Source organism: Grammomys surdaster, unplaced genomic scaffold (genome assembly GCF_004785775.1).
Source record: "Grammomys surdaster isolate TR1022 unplaced genomic scaffold, NIH_TR_1.0 243, whole genome shotgun sequence".
In the NCBI taxonomy this organism is placed as follows: Eukaryota; Metazoa; Chordata; class Mammalia; order Rodentia; family Muridae; genus Grammomys; species Grammomys surdaster.
In genome coordinates, this window is record NW_021604688.1 from 1,452,570 (window position 1) to 1,475,416 (window position 22,847).

The following is a 22,847-nucleotide window of genomic DNA, read 5'->3' on the forward strand; positions in this document are numbered from 1 at the left end:
GAGGAGGAGGGGGAGGAGGAGGAGGAAGAAGAGGAGGAGGAGGAGGAGAAGGAGGAGGAGGAAGAAGAAGAGGAAGACAACTAAAGAATGAAAAATGTTAACCTAAACCTAGGATTCCTTGGGACTTGATCTGGGCCACTTAGTTAAAAAGAAAAAAAAACAAACCACTTAGCCGGGCAGTGGTGGCACACACCTTTAACCCCAGCACTTGGGAGGCAGAGGCAGGCAGATTTCTGAGTTCGAGGCCAGCCTGGTCTACAGAGTGAGTTCCAGGACAGCCAGGGCTACACAGAGAAACCCTGTCTGGAAAAAAGAAAAAAATCAAGCAGCTATAAGTAAAAACACTTAAACTTGGTTCTCTGAAGATTTAGGTCATTGCTTACTGCTATAAAAAAAGACTTGGTTGGGTTCTTTTTTCCTAACCAAAATAAAGTAATTTGTCCCTTAAACCTTGGAATTTTGTCAGAAAAGACATTACTATTTATGAGTCCAATGAATATTTCATTAACAACCAATGTTGCTCTTTATAAGAATGTATCATAAGATTTCATTTGTTCAGTCTCACAATAACCTGATGAGGTTAGGTTTGCTAAGAAAAGTGAAGGCTTGGGATGTAGCACAGTGAGAGTGCACTGGCCTGCCATAGATACCACCCTGGCTTCAATTCTCAGCACTGGAAAGAATGAATTTTTTGAAACAAATTAATAAAATGCACATAAGATTTAGAAGGGAAAAGCTGAGGATCAGAGAAAGCAAACCCTGTGCTTTACGACACACAGTTCAGACACAACAGAATCAGGGCTCAAGCCATGTTACCTCCACAAATTAAGAATTCTTTAAGTTCTACCTCACAACCTAAAAAGGTTTAATGATGTTTTGATGGTCTAGAAAGGAGACATTGTGTTTTATAAACATGTTACCAAAATTCGGCGTGTTTGCATCGATGGTCGTGTCCATCTCTTGGTCCTCCAGACTGTGTTTGTTTTGTTTTGTCTTTTGTGACACTTCCTTCTGTCTAATTTGGTTTTACTCCAGGCTCTGGATTATGAACAAGTGCAAAGTATGCAATTTAGTATTGGCGTCAGAAACAGAGCAGAGTTCCACCAGTCAGTGATCTCTCAGTACCGAGTGCGGCCAACTCCAGTCATAATTCAGGTCATTGATGTCCGAGAGGGCATTTCATTCCGTCCTCCTTCCAGGAAATTTACTGTGCAAAGGGGTGTAAGCATTAACAAATTAGCTGGTTACATCCTGGGGACATACCAAGCTACTGACGAGGACACGGGTAAAGCTGCCTCCTCTGTCAGGTAAGACAAGTTTTATATCCCATGAGTCCTTGCTGTGGCTTTCATCTATATGTAATTACAACATAATGCTCAGCCAACAGGCTGCCAAAAAGTGAGATATAGAAGGGGTGAAGTTAAGGAACTAAATAACTCAAGAAGAGATACACAGGTGATTTATTAGAATATATTGTGCCATGAGCAAACACATGCTTATGGACTAGTAGGAACTAAGAAAAAGGGATGCCTTAGCCTGTTTGGAAATCAGGAAAGAACTTCACAGCTGAGTCTTGTAAAAGATTAAAGGTTCCTAACAGGAGTGAGTTCCGGTGAGCTAAGACTGTGGTGGCACAGACAAAGTCAATAATGGCTGAGCCATAAAGCACCTAGCAGAGTAAGGGGCAGAGTAGAAGGAGCAGAGGCTCATAGCTTACTTACTCTTTGTTATTGTTTTTCACAGTCAAAGACTGGGTAACCAGACTAATGCATGTGTAAGGATTAGGAAGTGCTGATTTTCATTATTCTTTTTTCTTTTTTTTTTATAAGATTGATTCATGTTTATGTGTCTGTGCACTGTGTGTGCAGTTATTCAAGGTGCCAGAAGAGGGCATCAGATACTGTGGAACTGAGCTGCCATGTGGGTGCTGGGAACCAAACCCAGGTTCTTTATGAGAGCAACAAGTTCTCTTGAGTACTGAACTATCTCTCCTGCACTCTGATATTTTTTAATAAGTACACATACAACATTTGAGATCATGTATAAACATGTTCACTGCATACAAATATTTATTAGATAAATAATAATTTTTTTCTATGATAAAACAGATATGTCCTGGGTCGTAATGATGGTGGTTTGCTTGTTATTGATTCAAAAACTGCTCAGATCAAATTTGTCAAAAACATCGACCGAGATTCTACTTTCATAGTTAACAAGACAATCTCTGCTGAGGTTCTGGCCATAGACGGTAAGAAAGCTATTACCATGGTTTTGAATGAAATGTTATTTCAAATAGCATTTCTTTTACAGTAGATGGTCATGACTGTTTTATATATTTTCTTTATCACTAAAGATCATTATCTAGGGGCTTTGGGCCTTGAGTCTAAGATACCACTTCTCAGCTTAGTTGGTTGTACTCCTAACCCTTGTCCCTGAGGCTCACTATGTGTGAGAGAGAAAACGTGTGTTTGTGTGTGTGTGTGTGTGTGTGTGTGTGTGTGATGTATATTCATCTATATGTGGGGGTACATGTGCCAATGTATTTGTAGAGGCCAGAGGAAGATGTTGAGTGTCCAGTTTCATCAGCGTGTGCCTTAGTCATGTGAGATAGACTACCTTATTTAACCTGGAGCAATGTGGGCAGCCAGCAGGCCCTAGAGACAGGGCTACGGGTAAACACGCAGCAGCCACAGCCTTTCACATAGTGCTAAGGATCCAAACCTGTGTCCTCGAGCTTGGACATCAAGTGATCTCATCCACTGAGCCATATCTCTAGCCCCAGGAGAACTTTTTGGACTCACAAAAATATTTGAGTTTTAGAGGACCAGTAGAAACTCCTATAGACATCAACAAATGCCACTGCAAAGGTATGCTTACTTTGTGAGTTTTCAGTATAGAACCTGGGTAGTCATACCATTAAACAATAACATTTTCTCTCCTGAGCTGTTTTAAAATAATATTCATAGAATGCATATGTCTCCCCATCTGTAAAATTAATTTAGGCTCAGCATAATAAACACCAGGAAATAAATATCACAAATACTAACATTTGAGAAAACTGCCCTAACTCTAAAGATAATAGAGCTCACCATCTTCCTGCAGGGAGAGTTTTATTTTGTTGTTTATTGTCAACATTTTCAGATTTTCTTCTCTAAACTGTTTGTTTTTTTGAAGTAAGTAGAGAGTCACTGTATAGGTCTGACCCTGAGGCTCACTATGTAGACCAGGCAGGTCTCAAACTCATAGAGATCCACCTGCCTCTACCTTCTGAATGCTGGGTTTAAAAAGCCAAGTGCCACCACACCTAGCTCCAGTAAACTTTTAAGTCTTAAGCAATAAATATAATTACTTATTCCAAGTAGTTGAGCCAAAGTTTCAGGAGCAAGAATCTTATGTCTCCTAATTACAGATATAGCCACAGCTTTGCAAGCTATTATTTTCATAATGATTTCATTTGTAATCAATGAATTAATTACTTTGATTTCAAGAATATTTGACTAATACTAATGCTGCTTGCTAGAGACACCAGGCAACTTGGCAAGTTTAAATTGCTTTTATTAGTTATGGAAGTAGAATAATGTCTTTTTATTCTTGAGAATAAAAATAAAAATTTTCATGAGAAGTAATCCTAATTTGGAAGCAAAAAAGAAATACAAAACACAAAACATTTTTTTATTTTAAGTTGAATGCAGTGGCACACCTACTCTTCCAGCTACTCAGGAGGCTAAGGCAGGATTACACAGCCAGCCTAGAGAAACTGTTCACCAAAGTGGGGGAGGGGGGGATGAAGAGATGGCTTAGTCATTAAAGGCTCAGGCCCACAGCCAGAGAGCAGGGAGGTGGGGAGAGAGAATGGAGGGAGATAGAAGAAAGGAAGGAAAGAAGAAACAAAGAGAGGAAAAAGAGAGGAAAGGAGTAAGGGAAAGAGGGTTGGAGGGAGAGAGGAAAGGATGGAGGGAGGGAGGATGGAGGGACGGAAGGAGAGAAGGAGGAAAACGAAAGAAAGGAGGATAGGAAAAACAAGAGAAGGGGAGCTAAGCAATGAGGAAGAAGGCAGGGGGAGGGAGTCAGAGCAAAAGGAAGGTGATTTTCTGTGCTTTTCTCTTTGTATCTCTTTACCGCTCAATTACTATTCTTACAGAAAACACTGGTAAGACCTCCACAGGCACAGTATATGTGGAAGTGCCCAGTTTTAATGAAAACTGTCCGTCAGTTGTCCTCGAGAAGAAAGAGATCTGTACTTCCTCACCGTCTGTGACCCTCTCAGTGAGAACCCTGGACAGGGTTAAATACACTGGCCCCTACACAGTGTCGCTGGAGGAGCAGCCACTGAAGCTGCCAGTCGAGTGGACCATCACAACGCTAAATGGTGAGTCAGACTCGCTTCCACGGACAAAATCTGCTGCTGCTTTGTGTTTCCGGAGGAATCTGAATCCCTTCGACAAAGGTCCTTTCTAAGAAAGACTGAGAACATTTCTTTGAAACTAAGATGTGAGTCTGTTCTCTTCTGAAAAGAAGAGAAATGATATGAATTCCATCACCATTTGCTGTGTTATGGGTTTGTTAGTATCACTGTTGAGCCGAGGTTTCTGTGCAGTCCAGCCTGGGCTGGAGCTTGCCATGTAAGAGGTAACCTTGAGAGCATGGCAGACTGACATCTACAAACCCTCCAGCCAGTGAAGAAGAGTGAATCCTTTCCTCCTAAAGTGCATCATATTTACTGTTACCTGTGGTTTTCAAACGTCTCATAGACTTAATAAAGTCTCCCTTCCTGTACAGTGATCACCAAGCTACTTCTAACCCTCCATAAATTCCCTTTCCTTTACTGTTTTTTGTACAGATCTTGCTTTTTCTCATGGATGTGCTCCATGGTATCCTACTTTTGTTAGCCATGGCCAGAGACACCAAAGATTTTGCTCTGTATGACCTTCCACCCTTGGCACTTCTGATCCTATTTAAAGAAATAGCTCCAAACTGTACATGTACCATTGATCTCCAAATGAGTTTTCCAGATAGATAAATTGTCAATGAACAGACACCTAGGAATACAGCTCAGTGGTCCTGCACACACCTAGCATTCACAAGGTCCCAGGATCAATTCCTGAGGTTGGCAGAATGGGAGTGACTGGATTGTGTTTGGTTGGGCAGTGCAAACTGGGTAGCCATGGCACAAAGTCAGGGGCTGTGTAGATTCCAGGATAGTTCAAACAACACAGCACTGCCAAGGGTCCCTACTTAGGAAGGGGCGATATAGAGATGGAGAACCAACAAGTGATACTCAGTTGCTAGGCAGCGGGCCTCAGCACTAGGAACCCTGTCACCTAGGCCCTAAGCACCGGGTATGAAAAACAAGATGAGCAGATGAGAGAGCATCCCCAAGTTGAGAGCATATTTCAGTGAGTCAGTCATGGGGTCAGAGTTAAAGACATATGAGGCCATATGAGTACCTGTGAGTATCAGTACAGATATACCTAAGAGTGGGTAAGGCCAGGACAGGGACCTGACATTGGTGTGATGCCCATTTCCCATCCTCTTTAGTAGGAAAGGCAATATAGGGACTTGTGGAGGAAACTCGTGGGCCTGTCAGACTAACAGAAAGAGTGACAAGAAAGGGATCCAAGAGGTGCCCAACCTTTTGGCTTCTCTGGGACCCATTGGATGAAGAATAATTGTCTTGGCCCACATAGGGACATCCAACCCACAGCCTGGGGGCTGCAAGAGCCTGGGGGCTACAAGAGATAGATATGTTTATTTTTTTATGACACTGTGTTTCATAATATAACACTATGAAGTTGTCTTCTAATGACTTCAAGTACCTAGCAATCAGACTAAAACAAACAAGTAGAAACAATCTCTTAGTGTTTTAACTAACTTTTACAGTTTTGTGTTGGATTGCATCTATAGCTATTTTGGGCCATGGATGGTCCATATGCCATGGATGGGACACTTGTGAGAGGCAGACCGACCCAACTGACCCTCTTCTCCCACTCAGCACTGCTCCAGTCACACCAGCTCTGCTATTTGTGACCAGGATGCCAAGACAATTCTATCACCATTATCACAAACAAGAAGTTTTAAGACCAAATGATACCTAGTTTCACTGTTGATTTGTGTCTTTTTAGCTACTTCAGCACTTCTACGAGCCCAGCAGCAAGTGTCTCCAGGAGTGTACAATGTCCCAGTCATCGTAAAGGACAATCAGGGTGGGCAGTGTGACACACCAGAGAGCTTGACCCTGACAGTGTGTCAGTGTGACGACCGGAGCATGTGCAGAGCCCCTGGCCCGAGCAGAGCGCCTTTCATATATGGGGAGTCTTCCTGGAGGCTGGGGCCTGATGCTATTGGCTTGATCCTGCTAGGACTCCTGATGTTGCTATGTAAGTAAGCAGATATGTCCTTCAGAGTCCATGGCAGTGATGTCATTTACAAAAGTCATGTGCTCAACTGTACAATGTGAAAAGTGTCATTCTCTAGCTGCTTGACTGGCAAAGTTGAAGGAAATTGCAGGAAGATTCTGAGATGTGTTTACCTTGTCATTTAGCAACACTTTAAATATAGCAACACAGGTCATGTATGCAAACATTTAAAAAAAAAAAAAAGGGCTGGGGAGCCAGCTCAGTCAGTAAAGTATTTCCCCACCAGCGTAAGGACCTGAGTTCAATCTCCAGCAACCACCTAAAAAGCTAGGTGCAATGGATAATGCTTGTATACCAGCCACAGCAAGACAGGAGACAGAGACAAGCTAATGCCTAGAGCTCACTGGCCAGCTAGCCTAGTTTACTTAACAAAGCTCCGGGCATTGAGAGCACCTGCCAAGCAAAAAGTGGACAACACCTAAGGGGTGCTATTCTGGCCTCCATAAGCAAACTCATCTAGGTGTGTGCTCATAAGCACATTCCACACATATGGGAGAGGGTGGAGAAGAGAGAGAGAAAGAAATTATGAAGCTAATCTACATTCAGTCAATAGTGGTCACACTTAAAACTATGCCTTTATGCATAAGTGTGGGCTTTGTAAAGATGAATATAAACACCTCAGATGCATATACAAGCCTTGTGAAATCCTAAAATAAAAGGATGCTGGTCAAATAACGTTAGCGAGGGCCCACATTAGGAGCCACATCCAGGATGCACATTAACAGAACTTCAGGTCTGAGAATTTATTGTTTAATCCAACAAGTCTTCAACACAAAGCTTACACCTCATGTGCATCCCTTTAAAATGTCCACACCTGAGCTGCAGAGATGGCTCAGTAGTTGGGAGTACTTGGTCCTCTAGCAAAGGACCCAGGTTCAATTCCCAGCACCCACATAGAGGCTCACAATCACCCATAACTCCCAGACTCTCACATAGTACTTAATCACACATATAAAAGTCCTTTAAAATTTTTTAATGTTCACACATAATAGTGAAGACATTTAAGGAAATTACATGGTAATTAATTAAAAGGTAGTACCTTTTAAAAAAACATGCATTTTATTTTGTTCAGTAGATAGACTTCTGGAAATTTTCACTCTCATCAACATTTCATTAATCAAGTGGTTCTCTAAATGTGAGCCCTCTGCCCTCTACTTAAGGGAACTTTGAAAGGAGTTGGAAGAACAAGGATCCTTAACAAATACACAATAATTCCTTGGTTTATTACTGAACCACAAAATATTAATGGCAAAATAAATTCTCATGGTAACATATTATACTTCAAACTGTCTTTAGGAATATCGTTTAGGGGGCAGAGAGATGGCGCAGTTATTGTGAGCATATTGCTCTTGCAGAAAACCTGAGTTCAGTTCCCAGTGCGTATTTTGGATGGCTCACAACTACCTATAAATCCAGCTTCAAAAGATCCAGTGCCTTCTTCTTCTTGCCTTCAGAGACATGTGCAGTCACATGTACATACCTACACACAGACACACACATATGCACATGATTAAAAATAAAATATTTTAAAGATAAATACAAAGAAATACAATTTATAAAAGCCCTATATTCAATTTTGAGATAATATATCAATTACATCCCGTCTATTTTGTAACTTGACCTAATAATATAGTAATATAGGACTGATCCAATTTGCATAATTATATAGCTCATTCAACCAATACTAGCAGGACTTCATAGCATCCGTTTCTGTCTTTTCCATCTATCAGATAAACTATGATAAAAGCACCGTTTATTTCCTTTTTGAACAGATGAGTTAGCTGAGCAATGAAAGATCATGTAACACTGTTGGGGTTCCAGAGCTGGAGAGCAGTGCATCCAAAGCTCACACCCTAGAAGTCTGATTTAGAGACTGTTCTCCCTAAAGCCCTTCAGTGAGATACTTGACTTGTAAGTGGACAGGTCAAGCATAGTGTTCATGTGGCCTTGACAGGGCAGAGAAGGTGAGTCACTGACAACAGAGAACGATAAACACTTGCTTTCAAAAATTACTATTTCTGGAGCTGGAGAAATGGATCAATAGCTCAGAGCCCTGACTGCTATTCCAGAAAACCTGGATTCAAATCACTGCACCCACATGGTAGTTAACAACTGCTAGTAACTCCAGTTCTGGGGAATCTGACATCTTCTTCTGGCCTCTGCATGCACAGGGCATGCATATGGTACACAGAGATGGAAGAGATAGATGCAGGCAAAACACCCATGCATATAAAGTAAATATTTTCAAATGAATATTTCTTAGCCCATTAGAAGAAAGAATGATGCAATGCCTGCAAGATCTTCCAAGCTAGGGACTCGCACTTCACAGTTAGACGTGCACTGATAAGACCTCTGAGCTTAAGAGACTCTGCAAGCAATGCAAGTTCCAGTCCCAGCACCTCACACCCCCAATCCTCACATCCATCATGCACACACACACACACACACACACAGAGAGAGAGAGAGAGAGAGAGAGAGAGAGAGAGAGAGAGAGAGAGAGAGAGAGAGGACACTGACAGCCACTGACTAAACCATCTCTAGTTGCTCTTGTACTTCGCTAGTCAATTACCATTTACTAAGAAATTACTAAAGACCAGATTGCTGAAGTATTGTCATGATCACCGAAAATCTTGGCTATGGAGGTATCATAGCTGTGTGCATATTTACAGGACACAATAGATACACTCAATATATATAATATATTCCATAATACATATATATATGTGTATTATGGAAAAGGATTGAGACAATGTACAAATCCTCCATTAAATGGCCTTGCCTCCTCCTTTCACTCATGATCATTGAGAAATTATTGTGTTTCACTTACTAAATTGCATGCTGTAGACACCATCTTGCTTCCATTAAATATATCCCTTTAATGTCTAAATTATTGTGTTGCCTTTGTAACATTTTGACAATTGCCATGTCAAATACTTTCCAATGGATTCAACCATTCTCTGTCTCCTTGTTCCTGCCCAGTGGCCCCACTTCTGCTTCTGACCTGTGACTGTGGGTCAGGTCCCATTGGAGGAGCAGCGACAGGTGGCTTTATCCCAGTGCCCGATGGTTCAGAAGGAACGATTCATCAGTGGGGAATCGAAGGAGCTCAGCCCGAAGACAAGGTGAGGACTGGTTTGTAAAGTAGCCCCTGCAATCACGTAGCAGGAGAATGATTCCTGTAGAAATAGGGAAGAGGCACAGAGGGACATCAAGGGGCATCTCAGTCCTCAGTGGGAAGCTGAGACTCACGGATGGGAACTTTTAACATGTCTACTTTACAGATGTAACATCCAAAAAATGGCCACTCTGAAAAGAACTGTAAAGTTTTCACTTAAAAGGGACCATACTTCCCCTATATTGCTCTGAAATATATGTGTTTATCTTTTAACATAATCTGCAGGAAATGACAAATATTTGTGTTCCTCCGGTCACAGCCAATGGAGCAGATTTTATGGAAAGCTCTGGTGAGTGAATGTCAAATCTGTTTGTTAACTTATTTGTGCTGGGATTTGAACTCAGAACTTCATGTACACTAAGCAAGTATTCACTGCTGAGCTACAGACCCTGTTCTTTCTTATGCTCTCTATTTTTGAGACAGGGTCTCACTAATTTTCCCAGGCAGGCTTTGAACTTGAAGTCCTCCTGCCTCAGCCTCCCAAGTAGCTGAAATTTATTTTTGAAATTTTTCTTCAAAAGCAAGGGTGGATTAAAGAAGAACTAGTCAAAATTAAGGAGTGACCAATAATTGCACACATGTGTGCACAACAGAAACTGACACCACTGAAATTAGGAGCTGGCTTAATATTTCTATTAATTAATATTTCTATTCTAATTCTCCTGGCATTAGTCTGCCCTCCTTGAGTTAATTCACTTGATGATGTCACTGTTTTAAAAGTCTAAAGACTTTTTTTTTTTTGCTTTTCCCAAACTTTAATGGAATGAATTAAGCATAGCTCTCAGGCAACTAATTTTTAGGTTTAAAATATTTTTAATTGATTATTTTATTTTATTTTATTTTATTTTATTTTATTTTATTTTATTTTATTTTATTTTATTTTATTTATAGGTATTTTGCCTTCCTTATGCCTGTGCACCATGTGCATGCCTGAGGCTACAGTCAGCTGTGAACCATTTTATAGATACTGAGAACTGAGCCTAGATCTTTTAAAAGAGCAGCCAACACCCTTAACCTCTGAGTTATCTTTTCAACCCTAATTAATAATTTTTAATTAGGAGACATTTTACAGCATTAGAAAACTATAAATGAAAATGTAAGCAGTAACTCTGCCCACCACTAATTCTGTATATTGGTAGCTCAGGTTGGGTCGTGTTTGCCTGTCAAGTCTCACGATAGCACATCCATGCTTCACGTGTGTGCATCCCGTGTGTGTGTGTGTGTGTGTGTGTGTGTGTGTGTGTGTGCAATCCTGTCCCTTTTCTGCATGTAACAGCATGAACTATGTCCTGATTTGAGTTCAGGTAGTAGTTCTACGCAGTTACTCTGGGGCATAATGGCTAAAGCTGGCATTTAAGTGAATTTGTTATTTCTTTGTATTTACCAAGTGACCGTTTTAATCATGTTGGCTCACTGCCAGAAGTATACTATCAACTAGCGAGCAATAAACCTTTAGTCTTATTGGGTTTTGCTCTCTAGTTAGCAAGAATCTGCAAACGTTATCTCGGACTGACAGCCTTTAGCAGCTTCTCTCATTGTAGAGCAAAGAAATAATTCAGAATTGCCTGAGCTCTAGAACTGGGTCAGGGTGGGAAGTGTTAGCTCATCCTCCAAAGGCCTGGCGTTCAGTTCCTGGTACCTACACTGGGTGGTTAACAAACATTTTTAACTCCAGTTCCAGGGGTTTTGACACCCTGTTCTGAGGTCTGTGGACACCCATACACATGTGCCCATATTCATACAGAGACACACACATGTACACATAAATAAAAAGTAAAAAATAGATTTAAATAATCCAGGAAAGCATAATATGAAAGAAACAGGAAGATCAACCATAATTCTGTACATTTTCCTTGCACATCATCTATTATTTTGATGGACATCATGGGGGCCTGTCCTCTCTTCAGTTTCCACAGTGAAACACTATGACCAGTTTGACTGCAGTGTTATTGTTCCTGAGACCACAGGAGTTCTGAAGTTGTCCGTGGCTATTCACTGACTATTGTGCCTTTTCACTTTGTTTCTGGCTATTGCCACTGTATTTCCCCTGTACTCTTGGTTTAACTGACATCTGTTTTCAGGGCTTTCCATCTGCCCATCCCCCCCCCAGCCTGTAACTCTCACATATGCCTACCAGAATGCCAATGCCCCAGCCACATCCTTGTGCTTGACCTCTCTCTGGTGCTTTACATGGTAACTGCTCATGAGCATCAAAAATGAAAGGACTGTGGGGACTGAAAAGATGGCTTAGTCAGTCAAGTGCTTACTATGCAAGCATGAGGCCCTGAGTCATGAAACGGCTAACCATGGTGGCACATACTCATACTCACAGCACTGCGGAGGTGGGAGAGGCAGATCCCCAGGCTTGCTGGACAGAGCGCCTAGTTGGATCAGCAAGCTCCAGACCAGTGAGAGCCCTTGACTCAAAAAGATAGACAGTGTCCTAAGGAACGACACCCAGGATTGAGTTCTTGCTTCTACATGTACACATGTGCACACATACCAACATGGACATGCACACACCTGTGAATATGCACACAAATGCCCACACAGATGCATACACAGGAGCTTTAACAAAAAAAATCATAGATGAAACATCAGAGATCTCTCCCTTCCTCTCTCCCCTGTCTTTAGAAGTCTGCACAAATACGTACGCTGGAGGGACCGTGGTAGAAGGTGCTTCAGGAATGGAGATGACTACCAAGCTGGGAGGAGCTACGGGACCAGGAGCTGCAGTGGCACTTGGGCCCTGTTCCTTGGGTCACTCAGGAACAATGAGAACGAGGCATTCCACTGGAGGGACCTTGAAGGACTATCCTGCACCAGTGAACATGACATTCCTAGGCTCCTACTTCTCTCAGGTAACCGGGTGGCAAATTGTCGGGGTTACTTAATGATGTATGTCAGTTTTAAGAATCATCTGTCTATGCTTTTTTAAATGTAAAAAAATAAAAGCTTCCTCTTGTCAAAATAAATAAGGTAATTTCGGTGTCTGTCAAACTGAGTCACTAGCTGAAACTCACAAGACAAGCCGACTAGGATTACGTTAACACAAAATCCCTGTGGAGTGAAAACTGTCTCAATGCATGTTGGAAAAGCTGTCCCTACCACAACACAAAGATCAAGCAGCCCAGTGATAAATTACAGGCATCATGTACAGTTCCTATGGAAACTGGAATCCAGATAAAATCAAGAACTAAAACATAAGCCAGGCTAGACCTGACTATTTGGTGGAGTGTCAGCTACACTGGCAAATCCCCAAACAAGAATGTTCATTAAAGAGTATTCCCTGAAGCCAGACTCAGAAAGACACATATCACACTTTCTCTAATACGTGGAATCTAGATTTAATTTTATCTATGTCATGAAGGTAGGAGGGAGATGCTCAGAAGGAAGAGGGGAGAGGAGGATGACAGAGGAGGAAGAACATAGGACAGTAATGGGGGAAAACTATCTAGTGTTTTTTCTCATTTGCAAAAAAACATATTTAGGTGTATATTCATATAAAGGAAATGAAAGCTAAGGAGAAAATCTAAGGAAAGAAAAGGGGCTAGCAGGAGAGAGTCGGGAGAGCAAAAAAGGGTAAGGCAAGTATAAATACGAACAAAAATCAAAGATATATATGTGTATGAAAATGCCGTAAACTCATTCTATTGAGCACTAGCTTTAAAACATACTGACAATAAAAATAAATAAACAGAAACATTTTAGCTATCCAGGGGGAAAAATAACCAAACAGATAAAAAGAAGAACGTTTCCATCACTTGTGTGGAGTACCTAAGGTAGGTATTCTTACTCCAGCCTGGGTTTTTATGACGAGGTCTTTATAAGGTCCATTTCTCCTTCTTCCCCGTGTTTAGAAATCATTCGCCTATGCCGAGGAAGAGGATGAGCGCGAAGTGAATGACTGTTTGCTGATCTACGATAACGAAGAGGAGGATGCTGCCCCCGAATCCCCCACCCTCAGCTCCTGCAGCTTTTTTGCCGACGACCTAGATGACAACTTCTTGGACTCCCTTGGCCCCAAATTTAAAAAGCTTGCAGAGATCTGTCTCGGTATTGATGATGAAGCCAAGCAAGCAAAGCCAGGCCCTAAAGACAGTGGTTCGGGGACTGACACCTGCACTCGCTCTATGGAAGTCCCTCAGGCAGGTTCTAACAGGTATCAGACTTTGCCTGGTGGTCTGGAAGTCTCTCAACCGGGTTCTAACCGGCACCAGACTTTGCCTGGCAGTCTGGAAGTCACTCAGTCAGGTTCTAACCGGCTCCAGACTTTGCCTGGCAGTCTGGAAGTCACTCAATCAGGTTCTAACAGATACCAGACTTTGCCTGGCAGTCTGGAAGTCACCCAAACAGGTTCTAAAATGAGCCACACGTTGCCTGGCAACCAGGATACTTCTGTTTTGTCCACTTCTGGGTCTATCCACCCTGCAATTGCCATCCCTGACCCTCTACAGCTTGGTAACTATTTGCTCACAGAAACTTACTCAACTTCAGGTTCCTTTATGCAACCCACCACTGCCACCTTTGACCCACGTGTCACCCAAAATGTCACTGTAACAGAAAGGGTCATTTGCCCCCTTCCTAGTGCCTCTGGCAGCATGGTGGCTCCCACAGAGCTGCGAGGCTCATATAGTATGCTCTATACAAAAGAAGCCTGTTCCCATCTATGACCAAAGCAAACTGGGAAAAACATACCAGGCAAATTTGGATATTTGTAACTACATGTCTTTTTGAAATCTAGCCATGCTAGTACTGTTGGACTAATTTGGCTCTTAGTGGATAATCTCTGATCATCAGTATAATTCAAATATTCTGATTCATATACGAAAGCTGAGTATGTTGTCATTTCCAATTATCTGATTTTTTTTCCAAGCAGAGTAAACCTGTATATATATATATTTTTTAATTATCTAAGATGTTAGACAGCGATATTTCCCAAGCATTTTCACATTTCTATATTACCAACACCAAAGGAAAATGTTGTGGCCTTAAAATGCAGGGTGGGTTGGTAGATTAGCTTCTTTCTTGGAGTTCAAGTTTCTGCCTCTACTACCTATTCTGGTGTCATTAATAAGGATATGAGAGTATTATTAATAACAGTGGAAATTTGAGGTGCTTGATGAAGCTTACAAGGCAGCCCGGAATAAAGACAATTGATGCACCTGAGGTTTTTTTTGGGGGGGGGTTGTTTTTTGATTTTTGATTTTGGTTTGGTTTGTCTTCTTGGTGAGGGAACTCAAAGCATATCTTTTGCTCAAGCCAAGGGCTGTGAGTGAACCTGTTTAACTTGCCATATCTATATGCTGCATATCTCCAAAATAAGACAATTTGGAAATACAAATATCATAGAACATGTAAGAAAATTTAGTATGGTGTAAATAATATTTTGTGTGTACTTTGATCTAGCCCAAGAAAAATACAGTGAGCTTCCTCATTGACACTCCTCAGAAACTGATCGTATGTCAGTCTTTAACAAAGAAGTCCTTATTTAGTAAGTGCCAGGGGGTAGAAATGACTCAAAAGATTGCAGTGAGGTCTGTGAAGTTAACAACATCGAACGGGGTTTGTGGGAACAGAAAGCACAGCTTCTCTTCTAAGCAAAAAGGACTGTGGCATGTTATTTTGTACTAAAATAACATGGAGTGCAGTGTGTGCACGTATGTCATTTTAGGAAAGTAAGTGCACGTATGTCATTTTAGGAAAGTAATGAAGTAAGGTTCAAGTGGAAGAAGGAATTGTCCAGCTGCAGCAGCTTAATGCTATGTGTTTTGAAGGAGGTGTGTGAGTATGCGTGTACAGCAGAGGTCCTCAGCCTTCCTCGAGCTGTGACCCATTAATACAGATCCTCATGCTATGACCCCAACCATAGAGAGCATGTGGATTATAATGTAAACAGATATGCAGGATACTTGATATGCAACCTCTGTAAAAGGGTCATTGAACTCCCATCAAAGGAGTCTCGACCACAGGTTGGGAAGCACTGGTTTAAACCATATCACATGAAAGTCACCCTAACAGGAATGCAGTTCTAGTCATTTCCAGTTATTCATGACCTCAGCCTTCAGCCCATCATGAATACCCTACCTCATCGGCTTCTGGACGGTATTCTCTTAGCCCAATCTCTCAGAGGCTATTGTCTAGCTCAGTTATTTCTAATAGTATAAGTAGGTCTTTTAGTTTTTCTTTCTGGGGGTTTTTGTTTTTGTTATTGATATTGGTGTTTGTTGGTTAGTTGGTTTTGTTCTGGTTTTTGGAGACAGGGTCTTGCTGCAGCTGAGGCTGTCCCAGAACCTGCTATGTAGTTATGCTAAGCCTTGAAATTGTGATTCTCCTGAGTGCTAAGTTTATAGGCATGAGACAACACAAACACTAAATTTCCTTTTATAATAAAAGCTTTAAATTGTTTTCTAGACACTGAGTATTAATCGATTATGTTTTAACTCTAAAAGTAAATGAGTCTAAAGATACTGAGGTAGAAGCAAACACCTAATGTCACTGGATACATAAAGCAAATACAATGTATCTAAAGATAGGTGGAAGCAAACCCCTAGTGCCCCTAGGCCTACTAGCTGTCCCTTTGCTAGTGTGGCAACTACCAGGAAGGCATGTATTTGGACAAACCTGCTAGGAAGTTTAAGCAGCCGTGTTTCTAAGACAAGGCTTCCAGCATGTCTGTACTGGTGTAAGAGGGGTCCAGCCTGAGGTACAGCCTGCCCATTGCTTCTGCAGGGCAATGTGTTCTGACCCAGAGTTCAGACACTGGTCTGAACTTCTGTAGTGACTTGGTTTGGTACTTCCATGCACTCAGATGCTAAATACTGGCCCCCAAGAGCTGGTTGCCCCCAACAATGAGCAGATCTTCGTATACACCAAGTGATCCTATACAAACCTTGTTCCCCAATTTAAAACTATTGATTTAAAAAAGACTGATAACAGCCAATTACTGGGGAGAATAGAGACAAGTGAAGTTTGAGTTAGCAGGCTGGGGGTCACAGGTAGGCACCATGAGGAGAAGGAACAGGAAGGAAGGAAGGAGGAGGAAAACTGGAGAACAGAGGGTCTCCAGGAGTCATGATACACATGCCAGAGTAATATGCCTCCCCAGGATACCAGACTGCTGGAGCAGAAGCAACCCAAAGAGTTTCAGGTTATTTGGAGAGCATGGTTGAGCCAGTATCCAGACTGGAATTTAGAGATTTAAATTAAGGGTAATCCCTCAGTAATTGTTTAGAGCCTAATAAATAAATATCATAGTTTGAGTCTCATTCATTTAAAGTTAGACAGGGTAAGTTTAATAGTTATTCTTATACATGTTTCTGCTTTTTCATGAGTGTTAGATTAACAATAAGAACAACCCTTATTCCATGTGCAAAGGCAGGCTCGGGTTTCCCAAAGCATTTTAACATTAGCTCCTAAGCCCATCTTAACAAACAGAAATGTGGAGCCAGGCATGGCGGCAAACATGGTAACCATAGCACTTGGGAGATAGATGCAAGAGAATCCGAAGTGCAAAGCCATCCTCAGCCACACACATAGCCTGGCTCCAGGAGACCGTGTCTCAAAAAGAAGTTTAAAAAATAACCACAAAAAAATGGAGATTTGGCTGCATTATTAAAAGGCAGACAAAACCAGGTCACAGTGGTAAAGTTTATATAGGTAAAAATCTAAATGTGTTTTTAAGTTTGAAAATGTATTGATCTTTGGAATGACCTAGAAGTTCTCTTTGTTTGTAACAATGTATCTGTATTTTTTATTGAAAATAAAAATTGTTTTAAGCAGAAATTTTAAGTGTTCTTTGACTTTCTATTTTAAACACATTTTAAATAGTGCATATTAAAACATGTGACAGAGCTGTGATGGGGCTGGGTGGGTAAAAGTGCTTGTAGCCCCTCCTGAAAACCTGAGCTTGACTCCTGGGGCCTACATGGTGGAATGAGAGAACCAGCTCCCAAAAGTTTTCCTCTGATCTCTACATGCACACTATGGAACATACATGCCCTCACAATAGATGATAGACAGACAGACAGACAGACAGACAGATGATAGATAGATAGATAGATAGATAGATAGATAGATAGATAGATAGAGCAAGCAAATAGTGTAACAATTGTTGCAATAAAACTGTCAATAAACAATCACTCTGTGAAAGTGAGACTCTCTGTAACAGTAATTAAGAAATGTACTGTAAAAGTATATGTGACTCTTTTAACAGTATGTCACTTTTTGTTTCTAGACAGTACCTCTTCCTCATTCTCCCAAGCAACGAGGAAGCATGTAGGTGTTCAGGATTGTATTGGGCAGATGTGATACCCAATGAATTCAAAGCAGAAAGCTGATAGAAACTGGATGTTTTTAATCACACACAGTGTGTTTGGATGACAAGAGTAGTCTCACAGGTAAAAGCCCAATCTGCTATGATGACATGAAAAGAGAAGCTGGCATAAGGAAGTGACAGTGTTTTTTGTGCTGTGACAGAAATCAGTAACGGTGACACAGAAGGAAGCGTGGCTTTGTCACTAAATAAATGCCATGCTATTATGTCTCCTAAGAGGTGCCAAGACATTGGCTCTTGCTTCTGGATGGATCTTGCCTTTCTCCTTCGTAAATCTGGACAATGGGGTTTAGATGAAGATAATGGAGAGAGGAAAAAAAAAAACAAGATAAAGATGCATGTGAGGTGAAGATTCTTGAAGGATGGTGGATGACTTGACCTGAACATTGGGAATCAACGCCAGAAGAGTGGCTTAGGTAAATTACACAACCATTACTAGATTCTATTCATAGCAAGTGCAAGACATAAAACTGACAAAATTGGAGATGGGGAGATGGCTCAGCTGATAAAGCTTTGTTATACTTTCTCCCCCAAACACTCAGTCTCCAAAGCCTACATAATAACTGGAGCCAGTGGAGAGACTGGTCCAGGCCGGTCCCCGGGTTCACTGTCCAGCCAGATTACCCTTACCAGTGACCCCAGGCAAATGCACCGATCCTGTGTCAAACAGTATGGATGCACCTGAGACGCTACATCCGCATTTGACTTCTAGCTTCCACACATATGCACACACTTGTGCATGTAACCTTTGAACATCACTGCACACACACACACACAGAGAGAGAGAGAGAGAGAGAGAGCGCAAAACAAGGCAAAATTGGTTTAATTTTGTGACCTCAAAGGCAAAGTCAGAGTGTGACAGGCATATGTGCCACTGTTAGCTTCACAGACATTAACAGTTAGAAAACAAAGTAAGTCAAGGAGACTCCTTACTGCTGGTTGGTTTGGGTCGGTTTTGTTTTGTTTTGTTTTGTTTTGTTTTGTTTTGTTTTGTTTTGTTTTGTTTCACATCTTCTGCCTGCTCTACAAAGAAGGAATTCCAAATCAGAAATTACATGGCTTAACATTTACTCAGGAACACAGTCTAAGATGCTTTTATGGAAGAGGGACAACTGATAAGTAAAGAAAACTAACAGTCATTTACATTTCAGGTGCCAGAATCCACAGAGCCCCCTCCACAGATCCAGGCTCTGCTGCTTTGCCTGGTTCACAATGAGCTGAGATTTGTCCACAGCCAATACGTCAGCAATGCTCAGGTTTGTGTCTTTCTTTCTCTTGAAATTTTGTGGCACAAATATAAAACAAAGAAATATAGATATAGTGGTAGTATGAATTAAAATCAAGACAACAGCATTGGGGGGAAATGTACCAATGTTGCAGTCACCAGAACAGGATCTAAAGACACTGCTGAGAGTTACCTGTGACTGCAGAAGACCCATATTCTAATTAACATCTTAAAGTGAACCTTGAACTGTAATCACAGATAAAGAGACTTGGAAAAGCAGACTCTCCCAGGTTACACAACAAAGCAGAACAAATACATAAGTATATCTAAAGTATACTCCCTCTAGTTACTACTCCAGATATGCTCGTCATTGGTCACTTTAAGACTTGAGCAACACCTGAAAAAATTAGAAAGTGTGTAGAGAAAATAAGTAAGAAAGATTAGAACTATACGCATACAGCCTAGAGATTAAAGCATCTGGGACTGTTAGCACAGTTCGGTCACCATAGCTACTCCAGTGGTTGAGGCAGGACGACTGCCAGCTCAAAACCAGCCTGAACAACTTAGTGAAAGCCTGTCTCAAAGTAAGCACTAAACCTCTCTGAGGGAACATCTCAGTGATAGAGTAGTGGCTTCATCTGGGAAAGGTCCTAGGGTCAATTGCAATTATTAAAAAACTAAAACAAAAAAAAATGTTTTAAAGTGTAGGCCATAATGGCTCACATTATAATCCTAGCACTCAGAAGACTGAGGCCAGAGATCAGGCATGATTGTTGAAGCCAGTCTGGGCTATATAACAAAACTGTATATTAAACACACACATGCATAATATAACATAATCATAGATATACAGATAAATAGCTAGGTGGACAGTAGCTTGGTAGATGATAGACAGGAAGACAGACACACACACACACACAGACACACAGAGAGACAGACAGAGACAGACAGATGATACAAAAATGATAGGAGATAGATGATTGGTACATAAATGATGGATGGATAGATGGGTGGGTGGATGGATGGATGGATGGATGGATGGATAAATTAATAGAAAGTAGATAGATAGGCAGTCATATGGGGGAAGATAGGGGCTTTTAAATTGCAGAACCAAGTCTTTAAGCTAAACTTGACCACAGTCCTTGTTGATAGATATCATAAGCACCAAAACAAAGTACTTGGAAGTCACAGACTCTTTTCCAGGTAAGAATCATCTAGATAACTAGTGACAGACCACATGGAAGAGCTTGAGCGTAGTGGTGTAATGTTCTCTATGTAAAGACGATATCCTCAAGAGAATCCTCTCAACCTAAGTCCCATGAGAAACGGCACATTCAACAGCTACATCTGCCTTACTCCTTGAAGTCACCTCCATTTTACTTTTATTCTGGCCAAATTTTCTCATCATATTCTCAGTCTTACACCTCACAAAACTATGACTTTACGGTGCACGGAATCTGTCATTATCAACTGAGTAAACATGAATTGTATGTTTACATACACAGTGTATGAATACATTGTGAATACAAGGTTCAGTCTTCTTGCCAATCTGATTGGATTTACAGTCACCAAAAAAACGTATCTGAGGGTGTTTCCAGAAAGTTTCAACTAAGGAAGGAAAACACACCCGAGATGGGTGGCGTCATCACATGGGATGGGACCCCAGATTGAGGCAAATGAAGAAGAGTGAGCTTACAACAGCCCTCATCTCTGTCGGACTCCTGGCTAAAGATGTGATATGCACAGCCGCCTCAAGATCCATCTGGCTACTGTGATTTGCCACGGTGATAACTACTCTCAAACTGTGGGGGAAAGTATACCCTTCCCTCCTTAAGTTGCTATTGTCAAGAACTCTGCACAGCAGTGAGAAAAGGAACTGATGGAAACAGAGTATCAAAAAATAACATAAACAAAACACCAACACTGAATGAGTCTATAGAAGCCTCAAGACTTCTCAAAGAGGACTTCTAAACCTTCCTAAATTATAAAAACCAAAAGAACAATTTTATACTTACTTAAATGGCATGATGACATGGTCTCCAGTCCTGTTTCTAAAACTGAAAAGACACAAAATGCAAGAGAGAGATAAAAAAATATAAACAAAGTATAATCTTGACTTCTGTCATATTGTCTCATGTTAACTGACCTGTACTGAAGTATGATTCATGTGATCCAACCTCCAGGGCAAAACACAGGCTTATACACACACAAACACATGCACACACACACATGGCCCTGCCTCAAATAACCTTATCTTGAAGTAGCTAAAACAAATCTTTTCACTGTCAAACCCATGGGCCAGACAGTAATGTTCAGCATGTACCTACTGTTTCTAAATTCAAGAAGTTTGCTTTCTAGTCTTGATAATGAAAAATAAGAATGGTCTAGATTTTTCCACATAACTCCATTTAAATAGCTATAATCAAGAATCTTTGTTTGACCAGACTTTATGCTTAACAAAGAAGACATTCTCCAGTTCCTTTAAAAACTATCAATTTTAATCTATCAGGTTCTAAAGTATGTTCTCTTTGCATCTTCCTTCTTCCTCTTCTTCTTCACAACTCCCATAAACTCTTCCAGATTTTTTCCTCAGAAGCTACTTCCTGACTATAAGGTAATATCTAAGTTATTTCTAAGGTTTTATTTTTATTCTAATTATGTATCTGTGTGTACATACATGCACATGAGTACTGTGCCATCAGAAGCCAGAAGTGCTGTCCAATTCCCTGCAACTATGGCTACAGGCAGTCATGGGCTCCCCATCGTAGGTGCTGGGAACTAAACAGGGGTCCTCTACAGGAGCAGCAAGTGCTTCTAAACACAGCAATTTTTACACCCCCTAAACTGACTTTAAAAACAAAACAAACAAAACTCCTTTCAGATCTAAGACAATCTTAGATCCCGGGAACTGTGCTCTTTTATGCTGGTCTTTGAGTAGTCTCTCTATGAAGCAAACAATGATTATGTTGCCAAAGTAACAGCAGACTTTATCAGCCAAAGCTCTCCCAGGGCTTCCCCAACACGCCAAAACCTACAATGACCGTCTTTGCCAATAGCCAAAGATCTCTCCACTATAATAGAAAGCCATAAGGATAGGAGACAGTGAGTTGCTAAGCAAAGAAAATGCACTAAATTTTTCAGAAAGTCAAATTTCTATGGGAAGAATTAGAAGAAAAGTCTGAACTCTTATCTCATCTACCAATCAATAAGAAATAACTATGTTTTAATGATTAACAAAAGTTAAACTTAAAAAAGTTTCATTCTGTTTCTGTCCATGTGTGTTCTGAGTTTCTCATTAAAAACAGTTTAGACTCCGGAAACAACCTACTAGCACTCAAAATCACAGCAAGTTGTTTAAGCTCTGTGGATATAATAACCAATAGCAATAATAACCATCTCTACCTCAGCAGATCCCTATAGTCGTAAAATAGATTTGGGACATAGTAAGTACTTAGACAATATTGTATTTGCATATTCAATATTTTAAATGAACTCTAAGGCCTGTAGACTGCCTACCCTACAGATTTCTAACCATTGATCCACAGCCTTTGGTTTGGTTGGCTGTTTTTTGTTTTTCAAAACAGGGTTTCTCTGTGTAGCTCTGGCTGTCCCAGAACTTGATCTGTAGGCCAGGTTGATGTCATAGAGATCCACCTGCCTCTGTTGCCCAAGTGCTGAGATTAAAGCCAAGTGCCG

At 41.0% G+C, this 22,847-nt stretch overlaps 1 protein-coding gene across 2 annotated transcripts in view; it reads left to right on the forward strand.

Moving 5' to 3' along the window:
- Nucleotides 1–14,264, forward strand: part of Dsg3 (desmoglein 3) — a 29,674-nt gene extending 15,410 nt beyond the window's left edge. The window contains exons 9-17 of one of the 2 annotated variants that reach the window (XM_028774875.1): nt 1,036–1,307; nt 2,109–2,248; nt 4,142–4,369; nt 6,123–6,377; nt 9,396–9,538; nt 9,817–9,880; nt 12,226–12,452; nt 13,452–13,743; nt 13,897–14,264. In XM_028774875.1, the coding sequence (XP_028630708.1) occupies nt 1,036–1,307; nt 2,109–2,248; nt 4,142–4,369; nt 6,123–6,377; nt 9,396–9,538; nt 9,817–9,880; nt 12,226–12,452; nt 13,452–13,743; nt 13,897–14,264 (1,989 nt within the window). The remainder of the gene's footprint in view (nt 1–1,035; nt 1,308–2,108; nt 2,249–4,141; nt 4,370–6,122; nt 6,378–9,395; nt 9,539–9,816; nt 9,881–12,225; nt 12,453–13,451; nt 13,744–13,896) is intronic. The other variant, XM_028774876.1, reaches the window with a different exon arrangement.
- The last annotated feature ends 8,583 nt before the right edge of the window (nt 14,265–22,847 follow it).